This window comes from Emydura macquarii, unplaced genomic scaffold, assembly GCF_026122565.2.
Source record: "Emydura macquarii macquarii isolate MOO-44397 ecotype Brisbane River unplaced genomic scaffold, CSIRO-AGI_Emac_v2 contig_2768, whole genome shotgun sequence".
In the NCBI taxonomy this organism is placed as follows: Eukaryota; Metazoa; Chordata; order Testudines; family Chelidae; genus Emydura; species Emydura macquarii.
Window position 1 is genome coordinate 51,788,785 of NW_027132905.1, and position 21,517 is coordinate 51,810,301.

Below are 21,517 nucleotides of genomic sequence, written 5' to 3' on the forward strand. Positions count from 1 at the left end.
GAACGCAGCACAGTCAGCTGATGCTCCCAGCCCCCAGGAGCCTACAATTGGTGTTATGTCAGTCTGCTTCCTTTGCTTGTTTCTCACCCCAACCATCAGACACGGGGCCGAATTCTACTCTCAGTGAAATCTGGAGCAATGCCATTAACTTCAGAGGGGTTGCTCTGAATTTACACTGAGGTCACTGAGAACTGACTATGGCCCACTGCCCATGGCACTGCCCAGTTACAGAGGGTCCCAGAATTCCAGTGACTGGCTGTCAGGCCATGTGAAAACCGGTCCCAGTAGCTAGACAGATTTCAGATGAACAGACCCTTGAGAGGCAGGCTTTGTATTTCAGGCTCCCGCTGCTGTGTCTGTGCACCACAGAGAACAGAGCTGAGCAGAGGGGTGGCCCAAGACTCACTGGGCCCTGTCTTTCAGCCATGGTTTTTCTCCCAATCAAATCTTAAGGGGAAGATGTTGAGTATTTTGTACAGGGATTGACGTGTTTTACAAACACTCCAGTCTGAGCCTGCATGGCCCAGGAGGGTGAGCCAGACATAGGGCTCCATCCACACCACATGCTTTTCCCTCTGGCTTTAGCCACTGGGAAATAAAACAACACCAGCTCCCTGTGAACGTGTCTTCAAGGCCCCAGGCCACTGCAAACCAAACGACCTGGAGACACTGCACCTGCCCAGAAGGACACAGGGTGATGAAAGCCACAAGAGCAAATGCAAGACTTTGCTTTCCTGCACTGCCCTGTGGCTTGTCCGGTGGTATTTACACACAGCAGGGGATTGCTCTGCAGCTAAAGACTTTATTTCAGTGAGTTACAAACCCAGATGCTGTGGCGCGCTTGGCCAGCCCCTTTGTTGATGAGTTTTCGCTTTCGCTGTTTCGGACTCCCCTAGAGGTGGTGGCCGAGAACGAAGCTTTGGCCACAGAAAGCACCTCCTGAGGAAGTGGGCTAAGCATCTGAGGGGCACAGAACGCAGCCGCCTAGAGCTTAGGTATCACAATGAATGATTTCCACCCTGGCCAGTGACGGAGTCCCAACTCTGAGAAACCTTATGCCAGGTGCCTCTGAAGATACCGGCTGCTGGTCCCAGTGCATCACTCCTCCCTCTCTCTGGTGTACACACCACATTTGCTTTTGTCGCAGCTGCTGGGACCAGCAAAGCTCTTAGGTCCTCACCTCTGTAAACAGTCACACATCTCCAAAGAGCTCCAATAATGAGCTGTGGAATGACTCCTCTTTCCCCATCCACAAAACCCGCTGGGACCCGACCCTGCCCCGCCCTGCAGCAGCAGCCCCCGCTGGGCAAGTGGTTATTTTAGCTGGACACACAGCCATTAAACAGCTGTCAGACAATGGAAATGACAAAATAACAAACAGGCGAACAGGAGGAAATGTGACTATAAAAAACTTGCCCTAGGCATGTCGTCTAGTCAGTATGCTGCAATTCTCCTTCCACAGGGAGAAGGTTGAAGTTCTTGAGAGATATGAAGCCTGGAAATGTCAGTTCCGTTTCATAAAAAACCCAACCAACTAACCAAGAAACAAAATCCAGCCCCAAACCCACAAATGGTTGTAAACAAAACAAGGTAAAAGGACATATCTCCAACCAACAACAACAGAAAAATAAATGTACACGTCAGCATTTGTAATCAAAAACTACTACATACTGTACTTGGGAAGTCTTCTGAGAAAAGGTCATTGGCAACTAGTGAGGAGATCACTAAAAGTCTTGTGCATATGATATGTATGAGACAATGATGCCATTGGAGGGGTAGATGGGCGGACCCTTGGAAAACGCATCACTCACTAAACTGTTCCATGTCAAGGGCAAATAAGAGCTGTAAAAAGGATTGGTTTTCCCATCCCCCACCCCCAATGGGTTCAAGGTTCCTTCTCATCTGCAGGAAAAAAGACTCCTAGTCTCAGTTTGTTTGTTTTACAAAAATCTTCAGCTTTGCAAAAGTTTGTCATTTTTCAGATGCACTTGGTCCATTACGCGGCAAGAACTTCTCAGCTCTCTCTCCCCCTTTGATTCTCCAGGAGGGGGCTATCAGGGACGATTGCTGGATGGAGGATGTCCCCAGAGCCGCCATCCCAAGGGAGAAAAGGAGGAGCACTTCCCACGTCTTTACTTTGCTTTCATCTTCTTGAAAAAGTCTCTTTGCTCCAGAGGTGTTCGAGACCTGCTGGAGTAGGCTTGTGCAAGAAGGAAACAAAAGGATCTGCTCTTTTATCTCCCTTTGGAGACTCCTGTTGATCTCAGAGCCCTTTTTGAAAATGCCATTGCTTTTGTATTATTATTATTATTTAAAAATATTTCATAGTTTTTTCCCCAAAATATTTGTCTTCCTTGTTCCCTTTTTCCATTGCTTAAATTCTAGAAGCTCTTGGCAACTTCTTGTTATTGTTAGGGTGTTTTTCCCTGTTGCCATGATCCTTAGAGCAGCTGCCTGTCTCTGGTGAATGCAGAACACTCAAGAACTGAAGCTTGAACGAACAGGGACAAAGAGGAGAAGGGCCTTGCGGAAGAGGAATGTGAGGACGTGTGAACATCAAACCTCAACAGATTGGATCTGATTCATCTGTGCTCGCATCACTTGGATACTGTTCAGAATTTTCTTCTGATGTCCTGCTAAAGTGACCCCAACTCGCAGAATGTCCCTTTGGAATAAAAACAAACACACAATAAAGGCCAGGAATGAATCCTGTTCACACACAGAACAAGCCCATATGCTGAACATCTATCTGCACAGTGTTCTTGAGGAAGCGGGGAGTCTCAGAGTTGCTTCTACTAAACTATTACTACAGCAGTGTAACGGGTTAAACTGGATTTGGTCTCTCATTCAGAGCCTCAGGACTTTGTCTGTCCCCAAGTCTCTCCCTAGCTTACTACTCCTCGCCTCTGCACTTCCTGTTAGGTACCTGCAGTATGCCCAAGATGGTGCTATGCCACACACTGTATTCAGAACTGACAGCTAACAGCTCAGCCCCATGGTCAGAACTCTGCCAAGCATTACACAGCAACAAACGACGTGAATTTGTTGCTGATGAAAGGTTTAGAATTGACAGCCCTGATGTCACGGAAGACAGATCCATCAATGGCTATTAGTCAAGACGGTCAAGGACGTAACCATGTGTTCTGGATGTCCCTAAGCCTCTGACGGCCAGAAGCTGGGAGTGAACAACAGGGGATGGATCACTCAATGATTGCCCTGTTCTGCTCATTCCTTCTGAAGCACCTGGCATTGGCCACTGTCAGAAGACAGGAGACTGGGCTAGGTGGACCAGTGGTCTGAGCCAATATGGCATTTCTTATATCAGCCGTTCGTCCACCCATCATCACATTTCTGTCCTTCAGTTTTCACACCTGTACCATGGGGAGCACGATACTGACCTTTCTTTGAAAAGCACTTTGCGATCTCTGAATGAAAAGCGTTACCTTGTTATTTATCAATTATTTATTATTATTATCTGCGTATTCCTACGGGTCCCACTGTCATCATGTATGTGGGTCAGCGGGAAGCGGCCCCCGTTATTGCAACTCAGCTCCATCCCAAAGGACCCTTCTCTAAGACCGTCAGTCTTTCACCGTTTAGCGTCTCTGAGGAGACCGCCAGTAAGCACGGTAGATTAGTGCCAGCAGTGGTGATACTGTGTGGGGGGGGATACCAAGAACCTTCCCACGAGGACTGGGGTTGGCAGCTCATTGCACACAAGTTGCCGAATAGCTGTCCGAGAGGAACCACTTCTGGTCACTGCCAAGTTGGGGGCGAGTAGGCCCCAAGCTCTTGTCCCCCAGCTAACGCTGTACCATGACCTTACCCAGCGGCTGTGAGGTTTTTTCCAGAACAAGTGAATTCTATTCCTCAGCCTGGCCACAAGTCCCAGGGAAGCAGCGGGCTGGCACTATGAATGGCCTATTCTTGTAGGGGACGAATTCACTGCTGCAAATCAGAGGCTCTCCGTTCGACTGGCCGAACAGGAGCTGCAAGGGACTGCGGGACCATTCCTGCAGCACAGGAGTCATACAGTAGTGCTTGCATGGGCCCTTTGCCGCCTCCAGTCACAAGCCTCACATGGGAGGCATGCCAAGGCTGGCCAGAGAGTCATGGGCCAACAAGCACAGAGCTACATCCTGTGGCTCATAGGCAGCCCCAAGCGGGCTGCCAACCATTAAAGCAGCTCTCAGACAGCATCCTCTGTGCTAAACTCCCCAGGGAAGTCCAGCTTCTGGGTGCTGGTCTCTGCATGGACCTTCCCTCCCTCCCTGCACGGACAGATACTGATGCTCAGATTGCCAGCACCCTTTATTGCACCACAAGTCCCAAAAACGGGCATCTCTAAAACCCTCAGCACCCAGCCTCCACAGCCTTTGCTCTCATGCTGGAATTTGTGGTGTGGGCAGACTTGCTCAGGGAACTTTCTGCTCCCTCCTCTGCTTTCAGGCTGATGCGTTGCTGAGCAATCTCGTTTCTGGCCGCGCTGATGAACAGGGCGTCCGTCTCACAGAGGATTTCGATATTTCAACATTTGCTTTTGTTCTGATTATGAACAAAACTCCAAAATTTGGAAATTCTCCACAAAAGGGAACGGAGCCACAGCTTGCCTGATGGACTGCCCTGGAGCCATGGACCCTGGGTCCCCGGCTCGGTCGCAGTGGGCATGGCAGGATTTCTTGGAGCCAGAGCACCTGGAAGCAGACTGCTGAGGAGCCAGGGGGCCAAGCTGGCAGGAATCTCGGCAGATTTCAACACCTGCCTGGGCTCAGTCAGAACTTTGGCAAAACCGAGCCATCTCCAGGATGTTTCAGAGTCACTGAATCAGTGACCAGCTCTGTGGATACCGTCATCTGCAGCTCCCCAGTCCAGAGACACGGAGAAGGCTGAATTTGGGTCTGTTTTTACTGGACACACTGCAAACGCAGCCACCTGTTTGGGCAGAGCTCTTGGGGTCACAGTGCTGGCACTGTGTTCCACAGCTTGTCCCCCAGTGCTCCTTCCCTACCACAGCTTCCCTCTCACCCCTCTTCAGTTGCTCTCACATTTTTCTACGGCATCTGTTACTGGAGTTTCTACGCTCAGCTTATCAGCTTCCTAAGCCATCTCCAGAAATCTGTGGAGGTGCTGCGGATACGCAGACACATTCAGAACTGTCCCATGGATATTTCCAGGCAAAGAACAAAACAAAAAAACCCCCAACCAAAAAGGTCAGTTTCACTGAACAGGTTTCGACTGAGCACCAGCTGTAAGTGTGCTCTCCTGGAGGTTGTGCTGCACCAAACCCGTAAGAAAACAAAGCTTTCCAGTGCGTACAGACAGCTTTACTGGGCGGGGGGGTCATTCATGCCATTGTCTGAGGCAGGGCTTCCAAAGTTTGATGCACCTCACCGCAAATCTTTTAACAGAAGCATCGAGGCCTTAACTAGCCCCAAGGGATTCCAGCAGCCCATTGGAGCTGGGCTTTCAACAACCTATGGAGAGCCTGATACACTTTTGTTACTGCTGGATGGAGGTGTGTGTGTGTGGGGGGGTAATACCTTTGTTTCAAATGCGTGCAGGGTCATTTGGAACAAACTGGAGACCATCCTAGCTCTCAAAATCCTTTTTCAGGGCGTGATTTCTATGCAACGTGCAAGTGCTTGTCAGCAACGAATCCACTGGGGTCATGGCATGCCTGTAATCTTTACTGTTCCACCTGGACATTGTTGTGCTAATTGTGGGTTTTGGAGAACCCCAAGCAGAACTGCATCTTCATAGGAGGGAGAAAACCAATCTGAGAGCATGGAGGTGAATGGTGCAGAAATATCTAGACAGACAGATACTCAGCCAGCAGATTAAAGAGGCCAAGCAGGAATGGAAAAGACTAGGAATGACTGGGAGGAGAGGGTGTCTTTTCCTTTTATGGCAAGAAATTATGAATATAGCATACAGATCAGATTAATATAAAACCCCATGTCTGAAAATGGCCAAGACCCTGGAGGTCTTTGTTTCTGTTTTGTTGCTACTGCTCTTGGCACTCACTCCATGGTCATCTGTGACACCACGTCGAAGTTGGTAAAGCCGGCACTGGCAAAGCTCTCTTTGTACTGGCCCATCTTGATGGCGTCCAGCCATTCATCCACTGTGTTGAAACTGGTGTAATCTGGGATTGTGCGGTCCAATAAAGGGAGGTTAATCCTGAAACAGAGAGACAGAAAATGAGCAGGATTTAGTGGCAGCCTGTGATGGGTTTGCTTTACCCTTGGTTGGCAGTGGAAGGTGTGACAAATCTGGGAATGCTCCTGGAGCAAGATCATTCACCATCTGTCCCCGAGTGGATGACTTCACCTAAGCGTCGCCCAGCCGTACAGAGCGAGTTTGTGGGGCTGGATGAAATGTTACCTCTCCCTCTCCACAGTGCTAAATTTAGCAGCTCAAATCTAGATTGATCATGGGGAAAACATGTTTAATAACGGCCTCTTCAATCTAGCAGAGAAAGGTCTAGCGCGATCCAATGGCTAGAAGTTGAAGATGGACAAATTCAGACTGGCAATAAGGTGTCATAGTGAGAGTAGTTCACTGTCACTGGAACAATTTACAAAGGTTTGTGGTCAATTCTTCATCAGTGACCATTTTTAAATCAAGATTGGATTTATTTTTTAAACAAGATCTGCTCTGGGAATTATACAGGTGGACAGAGAAGATGAACACAGTGCTCTCTTCTGGCCTTGGAATCTCTGACTCTATTAATCTAAGCACAATACAGCCCAAGTTCGACCACTGATTTACTATGTGGCCCTGGCACACTGCCTCCCTTCTGTTTCTCAGTGTCCCCATCTGTGAAATGGGGACAATAACGCAGAACTCCTGGAGGTGGAGTCAATAGGCATGTCAGCAAGGGGACTGGGAACTCAGCACAGAGATGCGATAGAAATGAATAGAATGATTATATCCCAAAAGAGGATCCCTGGTTTTAGGTGTAACAAAGCAGATCCATGAGGGAAACAATTCATAATGACAAGTCTCTGTGGCATCTGCAAAGTCACTCACATCCTAGTGCCGACACGCACTTCTGCATCCTGCCTACACAATATCTTGTGGCTCTAGCCCATTCTTCACAGCTCTTCACTGATGTATTTGCCAGAGCAGCAAGCCTGCCCTGGATTGTAATGCTGGTGCCAGCCCATAATGCTCTTCCTTTGGCAGGGGCTGTGTTTAAGCGAGCTCCCTCCAGGGCCAACCACTAATCAGGACTGATGTTGCAGGGCTGCAGATGTCCTCAGCTCATTAAAATTTGCCTTGTTTCAGGACTGACTCCCTTTGTTTGGCTCTGAGAAGAGGCCAAACGTCTGTGACGTCTGCATGGTTCCTGAAAAACAGATTTGTCTTGGAAGTGCCCAAGTCTGTTTGCTCCTTCAGGGAGCCTGGTGAGGTTACATGGCGAGGGTGGCACTGAGGAGGGATAGCCACGCACTTCCTCCCCGGGATGGGAGCCGGTGGCTTCTGCCAGGCACAGGAAAGAAAGAGAAAACGAAAGTGAGGGAGCTGCAGAAGTCCCAGATGGCAGCTGGAATGATGTATCTCCTCGGCTGAACCAGCTCCGGTTCTCTCCTGGTTCTTTCCCAGCTCAGACCTCCATGCCAACCTCTCTCTCTGCCCCAAACAAGACATCCAGCCCCAGTACCAGCTGCTCCCTCCTGGCTCAAAATCTGAATCAGGAGAGTTAGGTTATAAAATGTTATTTCTGTAGAAGAAACAAACCCTCTCTCTTCCTTTCCAGCTACGAACCCAACCCGTTATCAAGGGCTTTTCATCTTACCCCTGGGCCTTGACAGACTGAACAGACGGCCCGCTGTCACAAACGGCGTCTGCAGTCCTGACACTGCAGGTGTCTCCTCCCCAGCGTGTCTCCTAAACATGCTCATATGGCGACACGAGGAACTCGGGCCATGTAATGGATCCACTGCTTGGCAAAGGCCAGTGGCTGGACTAGAACCTGGGTCCTGGGTTTTCTAAGAGAGCTTAAAATGCTGCCCAGTGAGCTGCAGCCTGTAGAAACCTCTTCATAGATTCCCAGTTTTCTGTAGCGCATGGCCCAGCACATGGAGGAGGACACATCCCAGCCAAAGGGAGGTGACGTCTGCTCCAGTCACCGGAGGGCATCATCTGCAGACAAGGGCAATGGCTGCTCCGGCTAGTCACACCTTCGGCTGAATGCCTGAGATGTCACAGTCCGGTGTGGACGCAGAGCACCTGCCCGTGATGCAGTTCAGTAGAAATAGCAACATTTGAAAGAGACGCCCAAAGGTGGTAAAGGAGAGACCTACCCGGAGGAGAGGGGCGCCATGGCTTTCAGGCTATTGGGGTTGCGGATCATTTTGTCTAACGTGTTGACAATCTGCCCGAATTTGGGCCTGTGGTTCCGGTCCTTCTGCCAGCAGTCGAGCATTAGCTGGTGCAAGGCGTTGGGGCAGTCCATGGGCGGGGGCAGCCGATAATCCTGCTCGATGGCATTTATCACCTGCAAGGCAAGATGCAAAGAGACGGTCAGTGCAATGGGACTAGCAAGGAATGGGACAGTGCAAGGGTCATGTGCCCACTGGATTCGCATTATTCATCATCTCGTCTCCAGGGGGTGACGGGCATGGACAGCCTTGAACAACAGGGGCTGGTGTCCCCCTGTCACCCGGAATCAGGATTTCCTGGCACCGCTGCTAACACGTGCAGTCAGTTATTTTTATGGTAAGAGGCCACCACTGTGGGAAGGAAACACCTGGTTTGCTCCATGGCCCCATCCATGGAATGGTGCCTGAGGCGCAGAGCTGGGTTATCGAACGGGGCAGCTTTGCCAGCTGTCCCCTCCCCTCCTGGCAGTGTTTTCTGCTCCCTCCATCCCAGTGGTTCCCAGCCTTTCTGTGCACTGGTGCTGACCACTGCCTCCCACTCAGCTGTGAGCACTTGGGGCATGTCCACACTGAGGCTTGACACCCGTGGCCGATTGACTCCGGGGATGCGGGGCCCTTTCATTGCAGGGTAGACTTCTGGGTGCAGGCTGGAGATGCGAGATGGGAGGCCCCTAGAGTGAGGGCTGCAGGCAGAGCCCGGAAGTTTACACTACAATGAAACAGCCCCGCAGCCGGGGGTTTTTATCTGCAGTGCACACATACCTTTAGACAGTCCCTCGCCAGCTCCGATTGCAGGAGCAACCTCAGCTCCAGTGTGGATAACAGAACAGGGGGAGGAGGGGCGGCAGTGGGGCACTCATGGAGCGGAGGCTAGAAACCGCACAAACGGCTGCGGGAACAGGGCTGGCATATGGACCTCGTGCTTAGGAACTGCTGCTCTGCTGGCTCTTTGGCTTCTCCATGTCTCCCATGTATCTGGGGGATGCTGGGTCTCTCTCTGTAGAACTAATGCAACCCCGTGACCCACAGGCCTTCCCCTAGGAACATCCTCTGCCACCATCGGCAGTGCCGTGAGGAAGGCTTCTGGGAGGCTCGCCTTTCACTGCCCCGGGCGTCCAGTGGGCCGTGCTCTGGGGCAGAGCATTAGCTGGTCACTGATGCTACAGGAGGAGAAGACAAAGTTCTGGGCACTACAGAGCTGTCTGCTCTGGCCCCAGACAAGGGCTCCCTGTGCCGACCAAATGACATGTCATTGTCTCCGAGACTCCAGTCAGCTGCTGCACTTGCCTTGCCATGAGAGAGAAGGACGAGCTCACCCCAGAGCAGGTGACAATAGAAAGGTCCCAAGCCTAACCCTCAGGATTGTTTAGCTACCTGAGAATAGCCGCTCGCCGTCCACAATGCAGCACAATGCAGCACAATACAGTGCAACTCATTCCCTGCTGTGCAGAGAGACCCTGGATGAGAACTACAGGGACAGAGCAAGTCAGGACTGAGGTGCGATGGCAGAGCTGTGCGGGGAGCCCAGAACTGGAATAGCCGCGGAGGGGCTGGAGAGCACGTCCAAGGCACAGTGTCAAATGCAGGCATGCCCCGAGCGGCAGTTTGAGGACTGGAAAAGCCAGGGACGGCCAGTCCGAACTGAGGGGCACTGGCAGAGCTGTGTGTGTGTGTCAGGGGAATCCAGAGCTGGAATAGCAGGCGGCTACTGGTCAGGATGCAGGGTACCAGCAGAGCTGTCCATCTCTGTGTGAGCCAAGGACTGGAATAGCAGGGGGTGCTGCCAGTCAGGACTGAGGTGCATTGGCAGAGCCCTGGGCTGGATGCAGGCTGGCGCTGAGGTGAACCGGCAGAGCTGTGTGTGGGGAGAGGTCAGCATGCACGGCAGTGCTGCGGGGACAAGCCTTACACCCTCACAAGTGTGTACTGATCCCAGACAAGCCCCTCGCCCACCCTTCCGGGGAGCAGCGCTGGCCAGGGTGAGGAGGTGCCCCGCTCAGCTGCACGGGCCTAACCTGAGGAATCGCTAGTGTGCTTTGTGCAGCTCTCGGCTCCTGGTCAGGGGCTGGAGAAAGCCCTCTGCTGAGAGATGTGAACTGTCCCCTCTCCCCGCGCTCTCTCCGGCTGGCGGATCTATCCGAGACAGAAAGGAGGGAAGGGGGCACACAGGGGGAGTGGGGCTGGGGACAGTCATCACACAGGCATCAGGCTCTTGGATCTGGCATTGACCAAGTAAATCCCCAGTAAACCACCTGCCGCGCAGCCGGCAGGCCCAGCCCTACCTCCTCTCCCCGGCTCGCCCCGGCTCTCAGACCCTGGATGCAGGAGGCTGATCTGCAGTGAGCAGACAGCGCATTTTCAGCTCACAGGAACAACAGGCATCCATTAGGTGGTGTCAGCTTCTGGGGCGCAACACCCCGTGGCAAGAGAAGGGCGGCGATGCCCGTCAGCACAAGGAGCTGGGGTAAACAGTCAACAGGCAGCAGGCACCTGCCCTGGCATCTCAGGTGGGCCAGTCAGCAGGGGCAGAGCAGAACGGGCAGTGGCAGGAAGGAAAGGAGGGCGAGGAGGATATCGAAGAGTGGGGGAGCAGTGAAAACGGGAGTGTTAGAAACGGGATGAAATGTAATCGTGCTGAGTGCAAGGACATGCACTTAGGGACTAACAAGAAGTTGTGCTATAGGCTGGGGAAGTATCAGTTGGAAGTGACAGGAGGAGGAGAAAGAGCTGGGACCTGGGTGTACTGGTTGATCATAGGATGACTATGAGCCGTTAATGTGATGCAGCTGTGAAAAACGCTAATGCCGTCCTGGGATGAGTCCATCAGGGGAGGTGTCTCCAGTAGAGACAGGGAAGGGTTAGTATCATTCTGGCAGGCAGGGCTGAGACCTCATCTGGAATAGTGTGTGCGATTCTGGTCTCCCGTATCTGAGAAAGAAGAATTCAAACTGGCGCAGGCGCAGAGAAGGGCTACGGGGATGGTCTGAGAAATGGAGAACCTACCTCACAAGAGGGGACTCAAAGAGCTCGGCTCATTTAGCATAACCAAAAGTCTGAGGGGCGCTATGATTGCTCTCTATAAACACGTCAGAGGGACAGATATCAGGGAGGAGGGAGGGAGTTATTTACGTTCAGCGCCAGTGTGAACACAAGATCAAACAGAGATCAGTCAGCCATCAGCAAGTTTAGGCTTGAAATGAGACGCAGGTTTCTACCCATCAGAGGAGTGACGTTCTAGAACAGCCTTCCAAGGGAGCAGTGAGCGGGGGCAAAACACCGAGCTGGCTTCAAGGCTGAGCTTGATAAAGGTTTATGGAGGGGATGGTGCGAGGAGACTGCCTAGAACGGCATGAGGCCGATCTGTGACGGCTAGCAGCAAATATCTCCAGTGGCCAGAGATGAGACACCAGTTGGGGAGGGCTTTGAGCTACTACAGGGAATTCTGTCCCAGGTGTCTGGCTGCTGGGTCTTGCCCACATGCTCAGGGTCTAACTGATCGTCATATGTGGGGTCGGGAAGGAATTTTCCTCTGAGTCAGATTGGCAGAGACCCTGGGGTTTTTTCACCTTCCTCTGTAGCTTGGGTCACCTGCAGGTTTAAACTAGTGTAAATGGTGGATTCTGAGCTCTTGATTTGAGGACGTCAGTAACTCAGCCAGGTGTTTTGGGTTTATTACAGGAGTGGGTGGGTGAGGTTCTGTGGCCTGCAATGTGCAGGGGTCAGACTAAGTGATCATGATGGTCCCTTCTGGCTTTAAAGTCTATAAGAAGAAGGGAGCAGAGAGAGGGAGAAAGCGAAGGCTAGGAGCAGGGGAGAAGGGAGGTCTGAGGGCAGGGAGAGTGCGTGGGGAGTGAAGGTTGGAAAGGAGCCTTGGAGCACGTCACCCCATAGCAAATCCATCCGGAGAATGGAAGGGAATTGCGACTGTGGGGAGAACCCAGCCCTGTGTCCCATCTCTCAGGACAGGGTCACCCAGCAGTGGAGCGCACAGGCACCAGTCGGGGATTAGAGGAAGCCCATGAAACAGCCAAGAGGCTGCCCCCATACACGCAAAGAGGCCCAAGCCACAATCACAATGCCTCGGAGCTGTTCCCATCGCCCAGGAGCAAACCGAAGGCGTGGTGCGCTCAGTGGAGCTGCAGGGATGTACCTGAGGGTCGGACGTGCCCTATCACAAAGCAAGCTGGCCCTTTACTAGCTCTGAACGGTCCCTGGGTCCTGCCCAGAACAGAGACATTCGGGGGGGCGGGGGGTGTCCAGGGAGCATGCTGGGAAAGGGGGTAAAGCAGCCTCCCTTCTAGAGCTTGGCAGAGGGCAGTTCCACTTGGGGACAATGGCTACGGTTTTAAGTGGGTTTTTATTCTGCCCTGGAATGGAGCAAACCCGTCTGATTGGAACTGCAGCGTCTTGATTTGGGAAGATGTTTTCGGGTCCAGGGCTCTCCGGTCACTTCTCACAAGACAGACACGAACTCTCTTCCTCTACAGGGTGCTGGCCTGGGACGTGGGAGACCCAGCTCCAAAGGCCTGTTCATCCTGGTTCAGAGCAGATTTTGTCACAGCTTATTCTGAGTCAGGCTCAGCAGGGACTGAAGCCTTGGTCGCCCACATCCTGTGCCACTGCCCTAAACACCAGGCTACAGACTGGTCAGAAGTGAGTCACCTCTGACTGCCACAATCACAGGGGATGGGTCACTCAGCAATTGCTCTGCTCTGTTCATTCCCTTTGCGGCATCTGGCACAGGCCACCATCAGAAGACAGGACACTGGGCTCAATGGAGCATTGGTCTGACCCAGCATGGCCGTTCTCAAAGAGCTCCGGACTGATTGAACCTGATACCTCTCTGAAAAATGTTCTGGCTCTGTCAGAAATATCCGGACCAGCTCTGCGCCTGTCCCTTGGTGTGTGAGAGGCTGGGAGGGAGCTGAGAAGGACGGCCGTGGCCTCCAGACATAAGAGAGTTCTTATGAGCATGACACTGAGGGGGAAGTTCCTACACGCCGTCCAGGACGTCTGTGGCCCAGGGAGAGGGACAAGCAGGGCACAGAAGGATGCGCTGGATTTGTGCAGCTGGACGGTGGTTACACCCGTGTTGAAAGCTGCGTAATTAGGAAGCCATTTGCAGTGCACAACAAACGCCACTTAACCAAACCTAACTTACAAACAATACTACAGCTCCTCCGGTGCCACTGGATGGTGCTCTTACTACTAGCTAATTACACCTGCGCACATCTGCAGATAACCCTGCGTTGTACAGCGCTCCTGGGAAGTTTGGTAAAGCACTCTATCGGGAAGACAGAGGTGGGAGGAGTGGCTGCGTTTCCATGAGGAGGAGATGTGAATCAACTACATGCCCGCACTGGGGTAAGAGGACAGAGCCCGGGGAATCCCCAGGCTCCCAGGGGTAAGTGCCACACGCAGTGCGGTCTGCATCTTGCACGGGTGCTGATTTGCCTCCTATGGCTGGAATGCAGCTGACTGCAGAGCTCAGCCTGCCCTCACCCACCAGAACCACGCCCAGCGCGTGGGGAGTGCAGGCCACGAGAATGCGCTGGGAAGAAAGGCTCTGCGGAGGGGTTCAAGCAGGGAAAGGACGGGTCTGGGGCAATCACAGAAGGGGGGATGAGTCCAGGTGCTTGCTGAGAGGGAGTGTCCCAGGCTGGAACATTCTCCATTCTCTGGCGCTCTGTGCACGGGCTGTCCTGACCTGGAGCTGCACTGCAGGGCAGTGACTGTCCTTCACAAGGCAGAACCTTCTCCATCAGCCCATGCAGTTCCATGCAGCTGGGGTCTCCCTACAGGACTCAACTTGCTGCACCTCCCAAGATGGAAGAAGGGGTCAGGGGGCTGTGATGGGGTTTACAGACCCCACACTAAGGGGGACGGTGGTGGAAGGAACAGTGCTGGGCCAGGAAGGCTCGGCCCTTAGCAGCTGCCTGGCATGCTCCGTAGGAAGGACCTGCTTAAAAGGGATCTCTCAGTCCGGCAGGGGGAGGCGAGTCGGGCTGCAGCTGCCAGAGGCAGAGCAATCTAGAGGGGAAGGACCAGGACCGTAAGTAAGACTCGGCCGAGATCCCCTGCCTTCTGACCAAGGGGGGGAAGCACCCCCCAGCCAAAGCCTCAAACTAATGAGCTTGTGTAAGCAGAAGGCAGGGGCAACGTCCCACGCTGCAGGGAAACAGGGAGGGTAGGAAGCAGCCAGGGGAGGCTGATCTGGTATGGCAGCCAGAAGGGACTGAACCACCTCTCTCCCCTCGGGCCCTGGGCTGGGATGTGGTGGAGGGGGAGAGCCTGGGTCCCTTTATCTTTCCCCTTCTCCCCGGCTGCCTGAGAAACCGTGGAGAACTCCATGGGGGTGATGAACTGTGACTCGACTGCCAGGACCCCAGGCTCGGAGAAGCTGCAGCCTGACCACTAGGCCTGCTGGCCCCGAGCGAACCCTGCTACAATGATTGTATTGGCACCCTCCAGAATCTGGGCCGCAGCCGGGACTGGGACTGGGTCTGGGACTGGCCCCGGTGCCCTGGGTGCCACTCTAGGGAATGGCAGATCGCTCATCGCACTCAGCACCACAGGAACACAGCCCCCCACACGCAAAGTGCCTCTTCTCACGTCTGAGCTGCTCCCTACCGTACAGCTGGCAGGGGGAGAGGTTTGGGCTGCTTATGTCAGCCCTGAGCTACTCCTGAGCCGGAGGAATTCTCCCCTGGCCTCCTGTATGGCCCCTGGACCTGGCCACAGAAACACATGGGCCAGTATGGAGAGCAGACCCAGCCCTATTGTCTCTACCACAGAGTTTGCCCATGAAGATCACGCTCACGGCCAGAGAATCCCCCCGCACGCTACAGGCTGAGTTCAGCCACTGCCATGCAGGGAGACTTTGCCTTTTCTATGCCTGCTGCTGATTTCAATGTTTCCGCCGCACAGCTCTTGATAACTTACATCTTGATTGGTCATGTCCCAGTAGGGCCGCTCCCCGTAGGACATCACCTCCCACATGACTATGCCATAGCTCCACACATCGCTGGCTGATGTGAATTTCCTATATTGGATTGCTTCAGGCGCCGTCCACCGGATCGGGATCTTCCCACCCTGCAGGAAAGGCACAGAGAGGAGAATGAGCGAAAGAGAGAGTAAGAGAGAGGGATGAGGGATCTGGAGTATTTGCATACAATGAACTAGTGAAATGGAGCCACTGGACCAGATAAATAGAATTCTGAGCCATGAAATTACAAATAGGCCAGAGTTCCTTGACCAGAACTTACCCCTCTACACACACACTTACATAAACACACACACAAATTAATCCCCCCATGCAGGGTTACACAAGAACTACCGTTTTAGAACTACTGGGCTGCCACATGAATCAACTTATTCCACCCTGTCTTGCAAGAAGGATGAAGCCCTGGGCAGCTCTGATCCTGCAGGCTGTTCTCCTACAACCTGCTGTAATCTTTGGATTCCTGCAGTACCTAAGGCCTGTTGTGCCAAAAGATTCATTTGCAGAAAAATGAGTATGTAAAAATACAGACAGTCCTGACTATTCTCGCTTGAGTTTCTCTCCATCTTCTTGCTGTCAACTAGCTATCACAGTGGAAGGATAAATGCAGATATTTAAAAGATGTCCTGTTTAATTGTTCAAGATTTGAGGGATGTGCAATACTTTTGGGGTTGGAGTTCCCATGTTGGAAGATCTGTGGCTGTCTTTTTATTGTACGGGGTCATATAAACCCAGCTTCCGCTGTTACCCTCATGAAAATACAGAGTAAATGCATTGGAATCACTATTGATTTAAACTGGTTGAAATGAGACAGATCTGGCCCACACCAAGAATTATCTGCTCCCTCTAATTACCTCCCCATCAGCTGAAAGAACCTCAGACCACTATGTCTGCTAGACACAGTAACAGCATAATTACCCTCTGAGCTGATCAGACCCATTGAACTTCAGATTAAATGACATAATTTCCAGCTCTGGTTTGAGCAGAGGTGTCCAAGATGGACAGGATGCAGCGTGAGAGCTCACGGACCCAGACTGGGGATGAGGAAGTTCCAGCTGGTCTCAGGTTGCAGTGGGGGAGGTCTAGGTTGGATATTAAGAAAAGCTGTTTCCCTAGGAGGGTGGTGAAGCACTGGAATGGGTTACCGAGGGAGGTGGTGGAATATCCATCCTTAGAGGTTTTTAAGGCCCAGCTTGACAAAGCCCTGGCTGGGATGGTTAGCTGGGTTGGTCTTGCTTTGAGCAGGGGGTTGGACTAGATGATCTCCTGAAGTCAGTGGGCAAGGATCCGTTCGTGATGGTGCATATAGGCACTAACAATGCTGCTTCACATGATACATCACAGTCTATAGATGACTCCAGGGAACTTGGAAGTGTGCTGAAGGAGAGGAATGGCCAGAGGATCTCAGAGATCCTTCCTGCCCTATGAGAGAAGGAAGACAGGAGGCAGAAGATTCTGGACGTGAATCACTGGCTAGGTAAGTGGTGGAAGGCTTGGGTTTTGTGGAACATTTTCCCACCTTCTATGGGAGAGGGAGCTATATCGTTTGGATGGCCTCCACCTGAATAGAAGGGGAAGCAATCCTCAAGGGGACAGGCTGGCTAAAGCGGTTGGGAGGGTGTTAAACTAGTAACAAAAGGGGAGGGTGAAAAGAGGGAACAAATGAACACTCATTTAGCACAAAACCAAGAGGTTGAGAACAAAATTAATTAAGGCACCGAAGGACATGAAAAGAAGAGATTCTTGAATTGCCTGTACACTAATGCTAGGAGCCTGGGCAATAAACGGGAGGAATCTGAATTGCTCATTTATGAGCATAAATTTGATGTAATTGGTACCACTGAAATCTGGGAGGATGATTCAGATAATGGGAATGTTAAAATCAATGGTTATAACCTATTTAGGAAGGCTCAAATGGGGAAAAGGGGACAGGGAATGGCACACTACATCAAAAATGGCATTACCTGTTTCTGAGTCACTGTCAACTGGAAAGCAATTATCTAGAATTCTTATGGATCAATGTTTTACCAGATATAGCACAAGACGGGGGTACTAACTGGTGTCTGCTACAGACCACTCAATCACACTTGAGAACAAGATCACCGCCTCCTCAATGACCTATCTACATGTGTAGGAAAAAAAGCCTCGTGATCATGGGGGACTTCAATCTGAGTGACAGATGCTGGACATCTCATGCTGCCAGTACTAAAACATCCTTGGAATTTCTAAATATTATAGATGACAATGTCCTACCTCAAAAAAGTGGTACTCCCACAATGAAGGCGTCCTATATTCTATCTTATTTTGACAGATAAAGAGGAATTGATCACAGAAGTAAACATTAGTGGTAGCTTAGGTGCTTAGCTTAGATCACGGCTTAGTTATATTTGTTACATGCAAACAGAATAAAGTCCAAATTCGTAGAGTTGAGGCTTTAAAAGGGCCAATTTCCCAGAGCTGAAAACACTTATGAGACAAATCAAGTTGGGAGAAAAACATTAAATAGAAAAATGCAAATGATAATTGGGAATTGTTTAAAAATATTTTACTAGATGTCTAAAAAACAATAATGTCACAATCTAGAACGAAGGCCACACTGGTTAAAAAATCAGCCTATCTCAGAAGGGAAGAGAAATCAGATATAAAAAATCCATATATAATAAATGGAAGAAAGGGGAAGTTGATAGTAATTAATATAAATCAGAACTTAAGAATTGTAGAAAATTGTTAAGGGAAGCAAAAGGAGACAAGAACTCTATGGTCAACAACGTTAAGGACAATAATAAGTCTTTAAAGTATATTAGGAACAAAAGGAATCCTGACAATGGTATAGGATAATTACTGGATGCAAATGGTAGAATTGTCAATATTAATGAAGAAAAGGCAGACATGTTCGATAAATATTTCTGTTCAGAATTTGGGAAATTTCCAAATGATACAGCTATACCATCGGAAGATAATGAAATACTTTCCATTCCAATAGTAACTAAGCAGGATGTTAAACAGCAGCTACTAAAGCAAGACATTTTTAAATCAGCAGATCCTGATAACTTACATCCAAAAGGAGCTCTCTGAACTGTTAATGTTGAATTTTCACAACACCGGGAAGTTCCAGAGGACTGGGAAAAGCCAATGTGGGGCCAATATTTAAAAGGAGTTAACAGGATGAAAGGCTGAAGGAGCTCAGCCTGATTATCTTAACAAAGAGAAGGTTAAGGGGGTGATTTGATCGCAGTCCATATGTAACAACATGAGGAACAGAACTTTGATAATAGAGGGCTCTTCACTCTAGCAGACAAAGATATAACAAGGTCCAATGGCTCAAAGTTGAAGCTAGACAAATTAAGATTGCAAATAAGGTGTACATTTTTAACCGTTAGGAATAATTAACCACTGGAATAACTGACCAAGGGTTGGGGTGAATACTCCATCACTGGCAATTTTTAAATCAAGATTGGATGTTTTTACTAAAAGAGATTATCTAGTTCAAACAGCAATTAATTCAGGGCAGTCCTCTGGCCCATACAGGAATCAGACCGGAGAGATAACCACAATGGCCCCTTCTGGCCTTATAATCTATGCATCCATGAATCTATGAAAAAAGCATGTCAGCCAACAGTTGGGAGACTTACTGCACAGTGATGAATTCTGCAAATCAGCATGGAAGAGAGCAAACATCTGCATTGCCAAATGTACCTTGTTCACTGACTTTAACAATGCAGTGAAGTTTTAATTATTCATGACACAACTTCGTTGAGTCCTAGTAAATGTGCTGTCGTCTCAGACAGCAACGAGGCCGTGGTAACGTGAGATGTCAGCATCATGCTGCCTCTGCTAGTAGAGCTTTGCTCAGAAGTAGGAAGAAACTGGTGGGTTATTTGTGGGCATTTTTTGTTTTGTGGGTTAGTGGAATGGAGGAATTAACTGATGCAATCTCAAGAGCCATTAGCGATGATCTCCAAGAACTCATGGAGGACAGGTGAGGTTCCAGAGGACTGGGGAAGGGCAAACATTGTACTTAGCTTTAAAATGGGGAACAAAGAGGATCCAGGAAATTATAGACTAACTTCAATTCCTGGAAAGAGTCTGGAACAAATTATTAATAATTTGTAAGCACCTAGAGGATAACAGGATAACAAGTAACAGCCAACATGGATTTGTCAAGAACAAATCATGCCAAACCAACCTAATTCCCTTCTTTGACAGGGTTACTCAACCACGTGGCTGGGGTGTAAGCTGTAGACATGATATATTTTGATTTTAGCAAGTTTTTTGACACCGTCCCACACGAAATTCTCATAAGCAAACTAGGGAAATGTGGTCTAGATACGTGCACAACTGGTTGAAAAACTGTACTCAAAGAGTAGCTATCAATGGTTTGCTGTCAAACTGCAAGCACACATCTAGTGGGGACTAACAGGGGTTTGTCATAGGTCTAGTACTAATCAATATTTCCATAGTAACTTGGATAATGGAGTGGAGAATATTCTTATAAAATTTGTGACGTGCAAGCGGGAGGGGTTGCAAGCACTTTGGAGGACAGGATTAGAATTAAAAACATCCTTGACAAATTGGAAAATTGGTCTGAAATCAACAAGATGAAATTTAACAAAGACAAATGCACAACTACAAAACGGGGAATAACTAGCTAAGTGGTAGTACTGCTGGAAAGGATCTGGGGGTTCCAGTAGAGCGCAAATTGAATATGCGTCAACAATGAGATGCAGTCGCTAAAAAAGGCTAATAACATTCCGGGGTATATTAACAGGAGTGTGGTATGTAAGACACGAGAGGGAACTGTCCCGCTCTAGTTGGAAAACAGCATCTAGTTCTGGGTGCCACATTTTAGGAAAATGTGTAGGAGAGTCTGGGGGAAAGCAACAAAAATGACAAAAGGTTTAGAAAACCGGACCTATGAGGAAAGGTTAAAAAGGCTGAGCACGTTTAGTCATGAGAAAAGAAGCCTGGGGGGACCTCTTAGCAGCCTTCAGATATGTTAAAGGCTGTTATAAAGGGAACGGTGATCAACTGATCTCCATGTCGATGGTAGGTAGGACAAGAAGCAATCAGCTTCACCTGCAGCAAGGCAGACTTAGCTGAGTTATTAGGTCTAACAAAGAGCATGTCTGCACTTGGAGTTGGCGATGTGATTCCCAGCTCGTAGCCAGCTGCACACTAGCACTCACCGTGGCGGCGTGCTAACAGGAATAACGTGGCACGGGCAGCAGCGAGCAGGGGCATGGACTGGCCGTGTCACAGACATCCCCACAGGGGTCAGATGAGTTTGTTTGGCACAGCCTGCGCTGCCATAGGTGCACTACTGGTTCTAGGAAGCTAGCACACAGATGTCTGTGTGACTCACAGGGAATCACGCCCCTCGCCTGCAGAGCAGATGTAGGACAGGAGGCAGTAGATGAAGGAGAGTTAAGCACTGGAACAGACTTCCAAGGCAGCTGGTGGAATCCCCACCGTTGGAAGTTGTTAAGAACAAACACCTGTCAGGGGTGGTCTAGCTATATTTGATCCTGCCTCACCACAGGGGGCTGGACTAGATGACCTCTTGAGGAGCTTCCAGCCCGCCATTTCCATGACTCTCTGAATACTCGGCTGTCACCGTTTTCTCCAGGTTATTTAGAAGAAGCTCGTGGTTTGTTATTGCAGGATTTCTTATCCGCACTGGGTTCCACACACTGGCTGCCATCATAGAGCATTAGCTACTGGCAGTGCGTGACTGGATGACTGTGGCCTCATGAACAGTTGGGACAGCGAGGTGGATAACCAGAAACAAAGACAAATCTACGCAATTGTTAGGAAACGCCTCCCTCCCGCCAGCTCCACCCGGCCGTTCCCACCGCCGTCCTGGGAGCTGTTTGCGCTGCCATGCAGTGCGCCTGACCACGCCGTCCCATCTCGGGCGTGTTCTCAAATGTGCAGGTGTTGCACGTGAGACAGAGGGTGCTTATCCTCAGCCTGACACGAACGAATCCCCACGGGGTGCAGGACCCTTCCCCAGCACGAGAAAGCCCTTCCCAGTGGCCCTGCCTGGCTCCCATTGCAATGACTTTTCATGTCTGAGCCCTTCTGCCCTTGTGTGCGGAGGTCTTAGGGGAGTGCTCACACCGACCGCAAC

The 21,517-nt window shown here is 50.5% G+C and overlaps 1 protein-coding gene across 1 annotated transcript in view; it reads right to left on the reverse strand.

Annotated features, from left to right (window-relative positions):
* Positions 1–492: 492 nt before the first annotated feature.
* EPHB2 (EPH receptor B2) overlaps positions 493–21,517 on the reverse strand; it is a 109,257-nt gene continuing 88,232 nt past the window's right edge. The window contains exons 12-15 of the mRNA XM_067566271.1: positions 15,330–15,479; positions 8,310–8,503; positions 6,025–6,180; positions 493–2,665 (exon numbers count right to left, since the gene is read on the reverse strand). Of these exons, the coding sequence (XP_067422372.1) occupies positions 2,557–2,665; positions 6,025–6,180; positions 8,310–8,503; positions 15,330–15,479 (609 nt within the window). The 3' untranslated portion in view covers positions 493–2,556. The remainder of the gene's footprint in view (positions 2,666–6,024; positions 6,181–8,309; positions 8,504–15,329; positions 15,480–21,517) is intronic.